The sequence below is a fragment of the Hippopotamus amphibius genome, chromosome 7 (genome assembly GCF_030028045.1).
Source record: "Hippopotamus amphibius kiboko isolate mHipAmp2 chromosome 7, mHipAmp2.hap2, whole genome shotgun sequence".
In the NCBI taxonomy this organism is placed as follows: domain Eukaryota; kingdom Metazoa; phylum Chordata; class Mammalia; order Artiodactyla; family Hippopotamidae; genus Hippopotamus; species Hippopotamus amphibius.
The window spans coordinates 107,379,824-107,393,155 of NC_080192.1; the positions used below are offsets into that span (position 1 = coordinate 107,379,824).

The window sequence follows — 13,332 nt, forward strand, 5'->3', positions numbered from 1 at the left end:
TAGAATCTTCTTGGCAATGTCTGTAGAGCTTTTTTGTGTGCTTTGTATTGCTTTGTCCTTTCAAGCTCTCCAGAAAACCCTGGTGGCTTTCCCTCCTTTTGTCCCGTATATCTAAGTTGAGAGCAGGTACCATTTTTGACCTGCATTAAACAGGCCATCATGATGGGGAAAAGCTGTTCTTTTATACTTACTCTATACACCGCTAGATCTTCCCCACCCAAAATAAATGTGCATTTATTTTGAAACAGGAAAAGAAAATTTCTTTGAAATAAGAAACGTTATTTTGAAAAAGAAAGCGAAGTTGTTATACCGAACTCCTCAAAATCTCAGGAAAGATAACCAGTTTGTGTAGGTCCTCTTATAGGTCCCCTAGTTATGTCTCTATTAATTTCCAGAACAGTCATTTTCTAAACTCCTCTACATATTCTATTCCTTCACTGAGAAGGTTTTTAGTAAAACTTGGAGGCAGTGTGGTACAGAGGGAAAAGAGGTCGCCTGGGACTTGGAGGCTGGGGTGCCAGTGTTATTCTCCTGGGACTGGTTGCATTATCTTGGGCAGGTCACTTAGCTTTCCAGAAAGATAATTTGCTCAACTGTCAGGTGGGGATAATAACAACTTCCTGCCTATTGTGAAGAGTTGGTATGAGGATCAAATGGAACGAGAGATGGCAAAGCACCGTTCAAACTGAGGTGCTGTGCACGTATCAGGTGGAACAGTATTTGTGAGATGGGGAAGCTCTGCAGACCGTATGCAGTCCCAGAGGGCAACACCCAGTGCGTGGAAAACGAAACATGAAACGGTGACAGGGTTGTCTGCTGCTAAAGGATGTCTGTGGTATCTAAACTGGCTGTCACTTGGATGGGGAAATGAAAAAGTAATGAAAATATTTAAACCCTGTTTTACCATAAGGTAAATTTACCAAGCATGAGACAAAGTTAGCTTGGCATGAATTGCTACGCCTGATCTCGCACCCCATCTGCCACAGTGTCACCGACATCGTGTGGTTTAAAAGAAGATGGATTGCCGCACACCCCTCCGTAGCAATTTCACTTTATCATGTCCCATTTAACATGCCCACCAGCTTTGCCTTACAGTCTATTGGCCAAACACTTAAACAAAATCTGTCTTCATGCTAAGTTTTACAATCATACTTTTCAAAAATTCTCCTTCTTTGGGCAATTTTATTTCAAAAATATCAGCTAGAAACAGAAATTTCAGAATGTTGAAAGCATTTTCTGTCCTGTCCATAACTCTATGGTCAATATTAACTCTTAAAGGCTTACACAGGGAAACATTAAGGTCTCAACTCCAGTTTTCTTGGAGTCCCCCAACCTGTTCACACACAGGTATTAGGTTGGGTTACAGATGAATGCAGATGTCTTACTTATCTCTCTGTAGGAGGCAGTTGAAAAGTAGCTGCAATAACTAAAAATCACATTGGGAAGTCATAAGAGTTCTATCCACTCAATAGAATTTAGATACCTAACATTTATGATTATAGAAGCAAATTGGCCTTGTTTTCGTGAGATCACTCAGTGAGCAGATGAGTCCCACATCATCCTGAAAATCTGTGTTATTTTTCTTGGACTCAGCGAACATTTATTACCATTACTTTTCTCCACTGGCCAAGTTACTCAAAAACGTTCCTGTATTTTGTAGCAACGGAGCTGTACGAATTGGCCACTCATTGCCTGGATTATAGTGTGTAAACCAGTGCAAATTAAGTGAAAATTATCATAGATTCAGGAGACCTGGACTTGGAATCGGACCCTGATGTTCTTCCAGTGTTGTAGCACTGAACCATAGTGTCTTTGTCTGTGACACGTGTCCGTGATAACCTTTATTCCTTTCGTAGCTCATCAGGTGAAAACCAAATGATATATGTGCAAGTGCTCGGTAAAGCGTAGGGCGCTACACCAATGTCAGTTATCGTTACAGTGTTAAAGTCTGAGCTGTCTTTTCTGGCTTTGACCATGGCAAAGCTAGCACTGATCACGGAGGGCTCAAAGCAGTGAGGAAGTTCTCTCTCACTTGGTCAGGGCTCTGTACGTTTACATTCAGTTGTCTCAGTGATTTTTGTGAAATTCGGTGTGTTTGTAGTGAAAACAATATATGAAATGTTGGATGTGGGAGCCTGCTGTGGAATCAGGAATACCTGTGGCTGGCAAGGACCAAAGAGATAGTAGCAGGAGACCAGAGGGACTCTAATCCCAGGAGTCCTGGAGTGGTGGGCCGCAGGCTAGATGGAGAGAGACGTGTGCAACCCATAGGAAGTGTACGTAGGGATCAGCAGACGTACTGGGGCACAGCATCAGGGGTCCACGCAGTTAGCTTGGCTCTGTTATATGGCCACAAACAGTGAATGCGTGCCTCTCTGTAATGATAACAGTGTAACCAAGTAGAAGCATCTGGAGAAATGATAACAGTGTAACAAAGTAGAAGCATCTGGAGAAATAGTGTAACGTGTCCATCGTGTGGAGTGTGCCTCTGGAGGCTGCAGGAGTTAGGTCATATTTGTATGTGGGGCAACACAGACAATGACAGAATGGCCAGAGATAGAATGAGGTAGAGGGCCAGGATAGGCTGAGATTTAATTTCCCACCAAGATCTTGGCGCTTATTTTAACTGCAGAGGAGACTCATGAATAGGTTCTCATTCCTACACATTGATACCCTAAACTGTCTCTGTACCTCTGTCTTTGTCTGCCTCTCTCTGCAAATCAATTCAACACGCCAGTTAAAATTGTTCCTGAATGTCAGGATGGGAAAAAAAATGTCACTACATTGAACCCTTTTAATGAGCTGGGTGGTTTCAAGGAAGGGGTCAGTAGAAGAACAATTCCCCACAATTAACTTCATGCGTTATTTCTCAGGTGGAGGGAATCAGGGAACCTTCACTGTGTCCTTATCGTTTAAATGATTATTTATTGAATGAAAACTGCTAATTCATCCATTCATTCAGTGAATCAACAGGTAATTAGTGAGTGCTAAGTGAAAATGAGACTAAAAAGTTGCTTTGCTTATGATGATTTCCTCACAGAATTTATAAAATAATGGGAGGATAAGATATCCACACAAAGAACTGGGAAGGAAATGGTAATTGTCAGAAAAGAGGTTCAAAATATTATGGGGATTCAGAAATCATACTTGCCTATAACTGAGAAAACACGCTAACAAGGTGGAATCTGAGTTGAGACCCTGAAATTGGGTAGGGTTTTGAAATGGAACACTGGGAGGGGAGAGACATTCATGATGGAAGCAATGTACTGCGAAGAGTGATGCGACAGCATAAACATGCAGTGTTGGAGAAATACAGTTTCACTAAAGATTAAAATACAGGTAGAGGATCGATGTTAGCCTAATTCTCTGCCTGGGAAAAATTGTTGGGGACAGGTTGTTTAAAGTTTAGGAAAAGTTACTGAGGGAGGTTAACTCAAAATCTTGACCATTGCTGAGCGTCACGCTTTATTTAGAAGACAGCAGGAGGTATTAAAGAAATCAGAACACAGTGTGGAGACGACAGATATGGTATTAATGAGGAGGATGGGTGGAGGCAGGGACACCAGAGAATGGGTTATTGCATGAAAGGTGTACACGGGGAAAGGGAGATAAGAACCAGAAAAGGAAAGGAAAACGAAGGCACAGACGTCAGATGTATTGGCAAAGTTGAGTCATCGACAAAGTTCTCGGCAATAAGTTGAATGTAAAGTATGAGAAGTAGAATGGAGTTAAAAAATGATTTTGAAATTAATTTCAGTTTGGGTAACAGGGAGACTAGAAATGTGATTGCTATAAAACAGGGAAGTCTAGAAATAATTTCCCAGTGGGGGGAGGGGGGAAAGATGATAGCTTGTTTTTAGGCTGAACTTAGAAAGCCAGGATAGGCCTAAGGATAAGGATTTACAGGTATTTCCCACAGAAGTAAAAACAGATTATTCTAGGATTAAGCCCTTTATGCACCGAGGAAGACTAAGGTGTATAGAAGTTAAAGGATAACTAAGAATTCTAACTGATGACCACTGAGCATCTCTTCAGGAGACAATTTCTAAAATTAACCTGATTTTGCACAGAGATCTGTGAAGGACGCAGATCTAGTATTTCAGAGCAAAACATCCACTTGAATTGCCAACTTTGACTTCAATAATGACTGTTTGATGTGCCCTGAACTTAGATGTGGTTTCAGATAGTGTTTGTTGTTCAGTCCAAATTGTTCATTGTTATAGAAGTTTTCATTTATCTTCTCTTAAATTCAAATGTGTTAGGAAAATATTAATGACTTCCCATACTTTTGCTTCCAGTAATTTAACATCATTTATTTAAGCAATCGCAGGAAATAGTAACATCAGCTTTCTCCCCAGAAGATACATGAAGTAAATAAGTGCGTGTTTGTTCTCCAAGGACTAGAGATGATTTTTCTTCTATTTAACAGGGCGCACCTGTTATAAAAAGAGGTTTATGTTTAATTTGTCTCCCAAAGAAAGCCCGCATTAGCTTATATGGTCAAGATCTAACCTGCAGATGTTCGTTTGTGGGTGTGAGACAAAAGATTAAAATTAAAGATCGAGTGGGGGGTAGAGCTTGATTGTTCCCTGAGGTAAGGAAGGGCATCTTTCCCGCAGAGTAACTCTCAGAAACTAGCCCAGCCTGATTGTACCTTTTTTACTAGCCAATCACAACAAGAATTGGGAGGAAAGTTAGCATAGTCTCCCAATTTGCTGTCCAAGGGCAAATCCTCTCAGTAAAGCCTCCAGAATTGAACTTTCTCCAGTCTGGCCAGCAAGAGAGTAAGACAGTGTGTATTGCTCCAGGTTTTTGGTTTTTGTTTTTGTTTTTGTTTTCTTCCAAATGCCACTTATAAGAGATTGTGGGAGCCTCCTTAAGTTTTCCTAGAGTTTTAGCTATCCAAATCTACAAAGCAGTTGTCCCTTTTATGTATGCTTTTTTTAATTAAAATAAAACTGAGATGTTTAAGAGGCACTAAAAAATACATATGAATAAACAGGAAAGCTGAGTCAAAGAACTAATTTTACCTTGGCGCTTGCATTCTGCTGCCTAGAGCTCAGAGTCCTTGCTCTAATTGCATTATGCTCCCTGTTTTAAGAGAAGAGAAAACCTCCTACACGACTTCATTTATCTGCTTTTGGTTGATGGCTCCCAAGCTAGGCCTTCCAGCCCCAGCATCCCTAAGTCCCTGGGTTCATATCATCTAATCCCTGCAGGATGCTCCTACTCATATTACACATGTTTAATGTTAAATGCAATTTTATCTCCTCTCTCCAAATTATCACTGTTTCAAACTCCCTCATCTCCTAGCCTGCGTGGCTGATATTTTTGGACTTCTCATTGCCTTTAAAAAAAAAAAAAAAAAAACAGTAGTCACAAATTCTATCATGTTACTCGAGGCTTTCATTTGACTTTTCTTATCCAACATTATTTACCATGTCTCTTTGGAAAAATTCTTCTTTTCCAGCTGATTCTGGCCTTTTGTACTCTTTCTTGAATGCTGTATTAATTTTGTCTTCCTGGTATATTTCTGCTGTTCCCCATGTTTGGCACCTTCACGTATGTCATTACAAAGTAATATATCCTATACTTTCTCCTGGTCTAAACTCTTTCATGATACTCCAGCTTACAATCAATGTCCATAAAATCCTTTTATTTCTCTGATTTTATAAGGCACATTTAGCCTGAACCTTACAACCTGGCCCATGGGCTTCACAGAATTCTTGTTCCTCAGTCTGTTTATATCAAATTAGAAGATATTTCTCAAGCGACTGTCCCATTTATGTTACCAGGTTCAAAGCTGCTGGGATTCAAACTGAGTATGTCAGAGAAGCCTCTTGAGCTGCTTATAGCATAGTGCACTATAGGTACACTTCAAGTACACAAATGCCTCTGAACTAAGTCAAGGAAAATAAGACGTGTACATTTGACATCTTGTCACTCTAATTTTACTAGAAACAAGGGGACAATGAAACAATGGACTTCTAGAAACAGGGGACTTCTATACTTCCTATGCTAGAAACAATGGACTTCTCATTCTTCTGTATGTCTCAGTGCAGTCAGCATAGAATGAGGCACACTGTCGATAGATAGTCCTTATCACACACACCAACACCACCAGACCAGAAGCAGCCGTGTCCTGAGCACACTCTATGCCCAATGCTTACATGGTCTTTGCAACTTCTTCTGCCCCAGTTTCATCATTTCCTTGTCATTGCATACATGGTCTACTTAAAGAATATGAATAAAAATCAACCACTCATAGCTTGAAGGAAGGGTAAGAGCATGGCTTCAAGTCCATAGGAAACTGACTCTTACTGGATGTCCATCCTGGCTCTCGTTCATACACTGGGTCATTAAAAAGCCTAGCTTCCTTTCCACACACAGGATTTTGCCTGCAAGATCCCATTAGTGCTAATGGGTCATTTTCCTTCCATCACCCCAAGGATCAAAAGGAGAAGCTGCATCTTTGATGAAGTGCTAATGTTACACAGGGCTCAGGCCACTTAAAGGTTTTCTTTGTTCTCTTCCTATGGCAAAACATCAGGGAACTTGAGACCACTATCTGCTATATGAAGAGCTTATAAAGACCATATTAAGTGGTGGTGCTAAGTGCAGCTTCAGTAATGAAAATGAGAATGAGACCCCAGCTTATAAAGCCAAACTCATCCACCTTGGTATGTCTGAGGCTTGTATCCTGCATGGCTTGGATCAATATTTTCTGCTCTTTAATAACACAAAGGAAAGATTACTACTTCTCTTCAATAAGCTTTAAAAAGTTACTTGAGCAAGTAAGTGTGCTCATAGGAAAAAAGTAGGACATAGCAGGAAGTGGGGAAAGGAAGTAAGTGCATTTTAGAATTAGCTCTCTCCCCATGTGTTGCCTTACCATTCTTCTTTCTAATTCTTTTCTACTGTGACTTCAATCCATCAGTTGATTGACAGTATTTATTGAGCGCCCTCTGTGCTTGTCGCCCAGTACCAGGCACTATGGAAGAATCTAAAACAAAGACACAATCTCTATCCTCCAGGAGGTTACAATCAGAAAGAGGGAGATGGGTTATCAAATATATAGCATCACATACATAACTTTCAGTATTAAGTTCTACATCTGGAAAGTCTGAAGCAGTGCCAAGAATTCTTCATTCAACTCCCACTGTTCTCTAATACTACATTCATTAGGCCCAGAGGAGAGCTGAAATTTCCTAACAAATTCAGTTCAGTAAATGAATGTAGGGAGCATTTTCTTGCATTGATATTTAAGATGTAACAGTATAAATCTCAGCTCACAATCTCAGATGAGCAAGAAAGGTCACTTTCTCTATTTTTCTATAACTCACCTTGGTTTCTGTTTTGAGCTCAGATTCTTTGAGTTAGTGAAAATATAATCGCAGGCAATTTTGCTTACTCCCTTATTTCCCTGGGATTATGTCTAGGTTATTTGGGGTTGGGGAATTCCACTGTACCAATATTTTGGAAGGTAGAGAGAGATTGCATGGGAGCTGGTCTCAAATATTCTGTATTCATAGCTGAGGTGCCCTCTGAATTGCTACCCAGGATCTTCATTCTTGTGTGCATGACCTCCTCAGGCCAGCCTTTTTCTGCTTGTTCCTGTGCCACTCTGGGAATTGTTCTGTTGCTGCCACACCACAATAGGATATGGAAATTTCTGTGAGGCGGACTAAGCTCTCAGCATGTCTGAATCGACCATGCAGCTATTTCTTCTCAAGGATCTCACTGCTGCCTCTGGGCTCTCTTGAGGAAATGCACACAGATCAATATTACTTTCCTCAACCTACCTGAGGTTTTGGCACCCATCAGGGCTCAGGCCTCAAATCAGATCACTTATCCTCCTTTTGGCAATGACTGTGTTCACACTTCTTCTCCTCCAACATTTTCTCCTGCTTGCCCACATGAGAGGCAGGAAAGCTTCGCTCTTCTTGTGTAATCACCTGTATATTCTGTCTATTGCACTCCTCTAGGCATCTTGAATTTTAAGGGTCAAATACATAAAGATAATTTTATGTCTTTGGTTCCTCTCAGGTGAGTAAAACACAATTGTTTGAAATTTAAGTGAGAGAAAAGACTAAGGCGAGAAAGGAAATATCGAAGGAAAAAAATCAAATATTTCAAAAATAGTACTCTATTTCAGATCAAAAACATGCTATCCTTTAATATTAAAATGATGGTTAATAGTCAATAGATGTTTTATTTTATTTAAGAGATGGGGGAAGTATGCATATCTAGTACCTTCACTGCAAATTATGCAGGATCAGTGGCATCCTCGTGTAATGCCTAGAGCTTCAGTTAGTAGGTCAGGGACCCAAGTTCTCGCTTTCTAATAGCTAAATGACTTTAGGCAAGCTCTACTCATCAGTACAGTCCAGGAGTGTTCTATGTGTTGTCTGATTTTACCCTACTTACCAGGTTAGCTTAATATACTGTTTTGTGAATGGTGGCAGGAGACACAAGGTTCCTGGGTCAGAGACCAAGGACTTTATTACTCATGACTCAACAAACAGTGTGAGCATCAGCATGTGTATCAGTTCTCCTTGCTCACAAGTCCCATGAAAACAATTCAGAGGGGCCCAGAGAACATTGGGAATATAGGAGTTTTGTGTTACAGTGGGAGAAGGTCTCAGGTGGCATGAAAATTAAATAAAATGGTTAATGTGAGAGAGAAAATCCAAATAACACTGCAAAGTTGAAGTAAGTAGCTGAATAGAATGTTACCAGGATTAGTAAACAGGAGTAGTATATTATGGAAATTTGGGGTCACCCTCCTTACGTTCTGTGTTGATTAAGTGTTACTAGAGTGAGTTAATTATGTCTACTCAGGGCTATCCATATATGGTGAATAATCTTTAATAGAAAGGAAACAGAATCAAACTTGGATTGCAATCTCTTTCTTTAAGTAGTAGTCTGTAAAGTTGGGAAATCTTAAAGCTAGAGACTTGAAGATGACAAAGCAGAGTAGTGTCCCACTAGAAAGTGTAATAAGATTGGGAAAAATTAATTGATAACTTGTTAATAGATCCCAGAACAGCATAAAGAATTCAAAGTGGTATACCTTTACCTAAAAAAAGAAATACTTGAAGAGTGATGGAATATTCAGGTATATACAGTCTACTATGGGAGTGAGTTAGTGAATAAAATAGGTACAAGCAAGGATAATAGGTCTAAACATAGTAGGTAAGGCAATTTTAGACATTAGACATTTAGAATTTTAGACATTAGACATTTAGAATTTGTTGAGCTTCTAGTTAACAGAAAGTACTAGAATTCTCTAAGCAGAAGGTAGATTTGATAATAATAACACCTGCTAACATCTATTACATATTGTCATTCTGATAGATACTTTCCATTATCACATCTCATTTAATCCTCACACAACCCTATGGAATAGGCTTTATGGTTCCCACTTAAGAAATGAGGTTACTAATGATCAGAGAAACTAAAGATAAAATGCTCAAAGTTATAGAGTGGGTAAATGACTTGGATTTGAATTCAGGGGCTACTTCATGGCCCATGTTCCTTCCATTTGGCCACACGGTATCAAGCTCAGTTCTCTGTGGAAATAGCTTCGAGAAAATTCTTCTAGTGCTTATGTATTTTTCAAACACTTCTATTGTTTTGTACTTCTAAGAAACTATTCATAAATTTACTTTTTAAGATTAATTTAATGAAAAATAAACCATGCTTTTTTTTTCCTGTCCTACTATTATTTAAAGTCAATGACAAGTTACTTTGTGACCAAAATTTTTGTCTTCCCACAGGTGACTTGTATATAGGAGGAGTGGCCAAAGAAACATACAAATCCTTGCCCAAACTCGTCCATGCCAAGGAGGGCTTTCAAGGCTGCCTGGCATCAGTTGATCTAAATGGACGGCTTCCAGACCTCATCTCAGATGCTCTTTTCTGCAATGGACAGATTGAGAGAGGATGTGAAGGTACTAGATCTTTGTTACCATATCCAAAATAATTCCAATTCCACCTATAAGTGAGAACAAATCTCTCTGGCCAGCAAAATTTTAATTTCTGACAATTTGGCCAAAACCCCACTTAGGGCTTAAAAATCCTTATTCATGTTTTTACCTTTTCATCCCATAAATCTTAAATTTTCTGGACTGTTTGCAAACCTAAATGCCCAATATAAAACTGGAGTTGTATCTATGAGTCTTGTTATTTTCAGCTTCTTTGCATTCCATAGTTCACCTAATTAGTGTGCTGATCAGTTCTGCAATGCTTGCTTTATAGCATTAAATAGATACTCCGTTTGGACTAGAAAAACATATTTACACCAGCAAATGTTAATCAACTTGAGCCTGTTTTTTGAAATCTACATTCAATAGGCTACAACAAGAGATTAACATTCAGATACCCATTCTCAAATCACTGTTTGGTTTGTGTCTACCTGGCAGCAAGAGTGTCTCCCATATATTATCAGTTTGTTTTGCTTTAGCAAAAATTGGTTTCTTCTATTACCCAAGGCTAATATTCCATACTTCAGAAATGCGCTCAAGGATCTTTCTGTTCTTTTGTGTTCCCTATCAGACTAAGATCTGTAGGAGTACTTTTTGATTGCTACTTTCATTTTAGATAATTTTCACTTCAGCACCTCAGATTATTTGAGCCAATTCTTCCTCCATAAATGCAGTTTAGTCACATTATCCTGAATTTTATAGCTCTGAATGTGTTGCTGTTTCTCCTTTAATGTTGAATACAGTTTCAGCCATTTTGAAAATTTTAGATTCATAAGGAAATTTCATATGGGAGAAGTGAAGAAAGACGTGGATTCCTGTCCCCCAGGAGATTATGAATCATTTCTTCTCAGCCAAAATGATGCTATTAGATTTAGCAATTCTCTATATACATATAAATTTTTTTTTTGGAAATACATTTTTTCTCTCTGCAACATATATTTCCCTGAAAAGTCAGGTGAAATTCCAACTGTGTTTTAATCATGCCAGAGGATAAGTTTATTTAATGGTAATCTTTGTTGAATTCATTTGTGATGTTTTGCTGTATTTATTTACTTTATTTCAAATTTTGGTATAACACACTTTTGTAAAACAAAGGGAAACTATGTGCTTTCTCCTTTTACCAGTTTTGCAAAGGAAACAAAATTGTTGTGAATAAATTCTCTCTAGTTGATGGATACACAAATGTGGAACATAAGTTTGATTCTTGGAGGTGATCTAATAAGTGAGAGTATATGTATTTTTTTAAAAAGGTACTACAAACTCTTCTGAAAACATTTTTCAAAAATAGGCCTTTCTACAAGTTGCTTGGTGACTTCTCACCTACAAGAAATGGTGAGAGCAGACAGACACATTCACAGCTAAACACTCACAAGATAGAAAAGCAAACACACACACATGACCTCCCACCACTGGCACATAATGTGAGTGGAAGGGATAACTAATAAGAAATGTACAGAGAAAGTGTATTTACAAAAATAAAATTAGGTGTTATTTTCCATCATAATCTAATAGGCAATTTGGTTGAGGTGACTGATTGTACATCTTCTTGGGTAATCTTAAACTATGCTTTGAACATCTGAAATCATTCAGTAGATTATGACATTGGGTCCTTCCTTACCTTATCTAGTTTGCTTTAATATCTGAGTTTTAATAAATCTCACCCTCTTTTGCCCCCTTTTCCTTTATTTTTAGAATGTTGCCATGTTCCTGCCTTTCTGCCTTGACACTTCCCTGATTTTTTCATTTCAACATCAAGATTAACAATTTTTAATTTATGATTATTTCTATCATCTGTGGTTCCTAGGAATAATCTCAGATGTACCTGTCATAGGTGTAATTGATGAGACACACATATTTTTAGGATTAGTGATCGACTTCTAGATACTCAATAAATTATCTCCCTAAAGATTGTTGTCTCATGGGATTTTGAATTCAGATCACATTGGAATCGCTTATCTTTTGTATTAATAGAAATAGTATAAACATGACATCGCTATATAATATCTTGTCAAGCTTTTCCACCATTTCTACCCAATAAGACCCACAAATCTCTAGGCTTCTTTCATGTAAGAAGTCATTGGTCTTCTCTCAATAATCACTTGCTGCCTTTCATTTTTTAGCTTATTTCAGTGAATAATAGCTGGTTTTATTTGCACAACACATGTTAGCTAGCAAAGGGAGCTAACCTTATTCTCTTCCCTTTACATTAATGTTTCTCAACATGAGCGAGTGTTGGAATCCCCTGGAGAATTGCTGAAACTTGTGTTATTTGACACTACTACCAAGGTTTCTGATTCAGTAGGTCTAGGATGAGCTCTAGAATTTACATTTCTAGCAAGTTCCTAAATGATGCTGATGCTTTTGGTCTGACACCAAACTTTGAAAATTGCTGCCTGGAAAAGCATTGACCTGCTTACATAAGAGAAAATAGAGACTGGCAATCCACCAGTAATCAGGATCAGTTAAGCTCAATACTGAGTCAAGATAACTTCTGTACATGAAGCCAGTGAAACAATTTTTAATTTAGGCACTTGCGTGGACTTATAACATTCAGCCCTAGAACTGCATTGTAAGCTACAGAAATATTTCATTATTAAAGCACTGGTAACAGTAAGTTTACATATAAAATTTCATTTAATTCTCAAAACTATCAATTAGATATTACTGAATTTTTTTTAGAAGAGTAAATTGAGCCTTAGCGAGGAAGGTGACCTTTCTAAGGTCACACAACAAGTAAGTAAATGATGGAAGCTTTGAATCCAAGATTGCTTTACTTGAAATCCCAGGTATCTAAGCACTTTCCTCTATTGGTTTCTTTGGTTTCCACACACTGTAGTTTTACCTTCACTTTCCTTTCCTTTTCAAACATATCCTTATTTTTAACCACTTAATACAAATGTCCTTGTGGCTTGCTTCCAATTTTATTCAGTGATAAAATAAAAAGAACATTATATAACTAAAAAGAAAAATAAATTCAGGGTTTTGTCTCATGCAAATGCCTGTCAGTGTTTGAATATTGTCCTAGAAGGTGAGTACTTTGAAAAATGTGACTTGTCAAGCCTAGGCATGCTTTCTCTTGCAATACCTGAATACATAAAGACTGTTGTGATAATGCGAAAATAATAAAGCATGTCATTATGCTCACAGAAAGGCTTGGCTGGCTCTCTGAGTGGCTGCTCTACAAGATGGGCAGGCAGGTTATTTTTTAGAATTGCAATTTTACCATTTTTAGAGTTCAGCATTATTTTGCAATTGTATTTCTGATAATTTTTGCAAAAACAAAAAGAGAAATAAAAACATGGCTCTTCATCAGTTCTTGCTCCTGTTCTTTCCTTCTGCTAGGCGA

At 38.2% G+C, this 13,332-nt stretch overlaps 1 protein-coding gene across 19 annotated transcripts in view; it reads left to right on the plus strand.

The window, feature by feature from the left end:
* The window catches only part of NRXN1 (neurexin 1), a 1,070,346-nt gene that overhangs the window by 542,913 nt on the left and 514,101 nt on the right, over positions 1 to 13,332 (plus strand). For all 19 annotated transcript variants that reach the window (XM_057740906.1, XM_057740886.1, XM_057740889.1 and 16 more), the window contains one exon: positions 9,780 to 9,953. In XM_057740906.1, the coding sequence (XP_057596889.1) occupies positions 9,780 to 9,953 (174 nt within the window). The remainder of the gene's footprint in view (positions 1 to 9,779; positions 9,954 to 13,332) is intronic.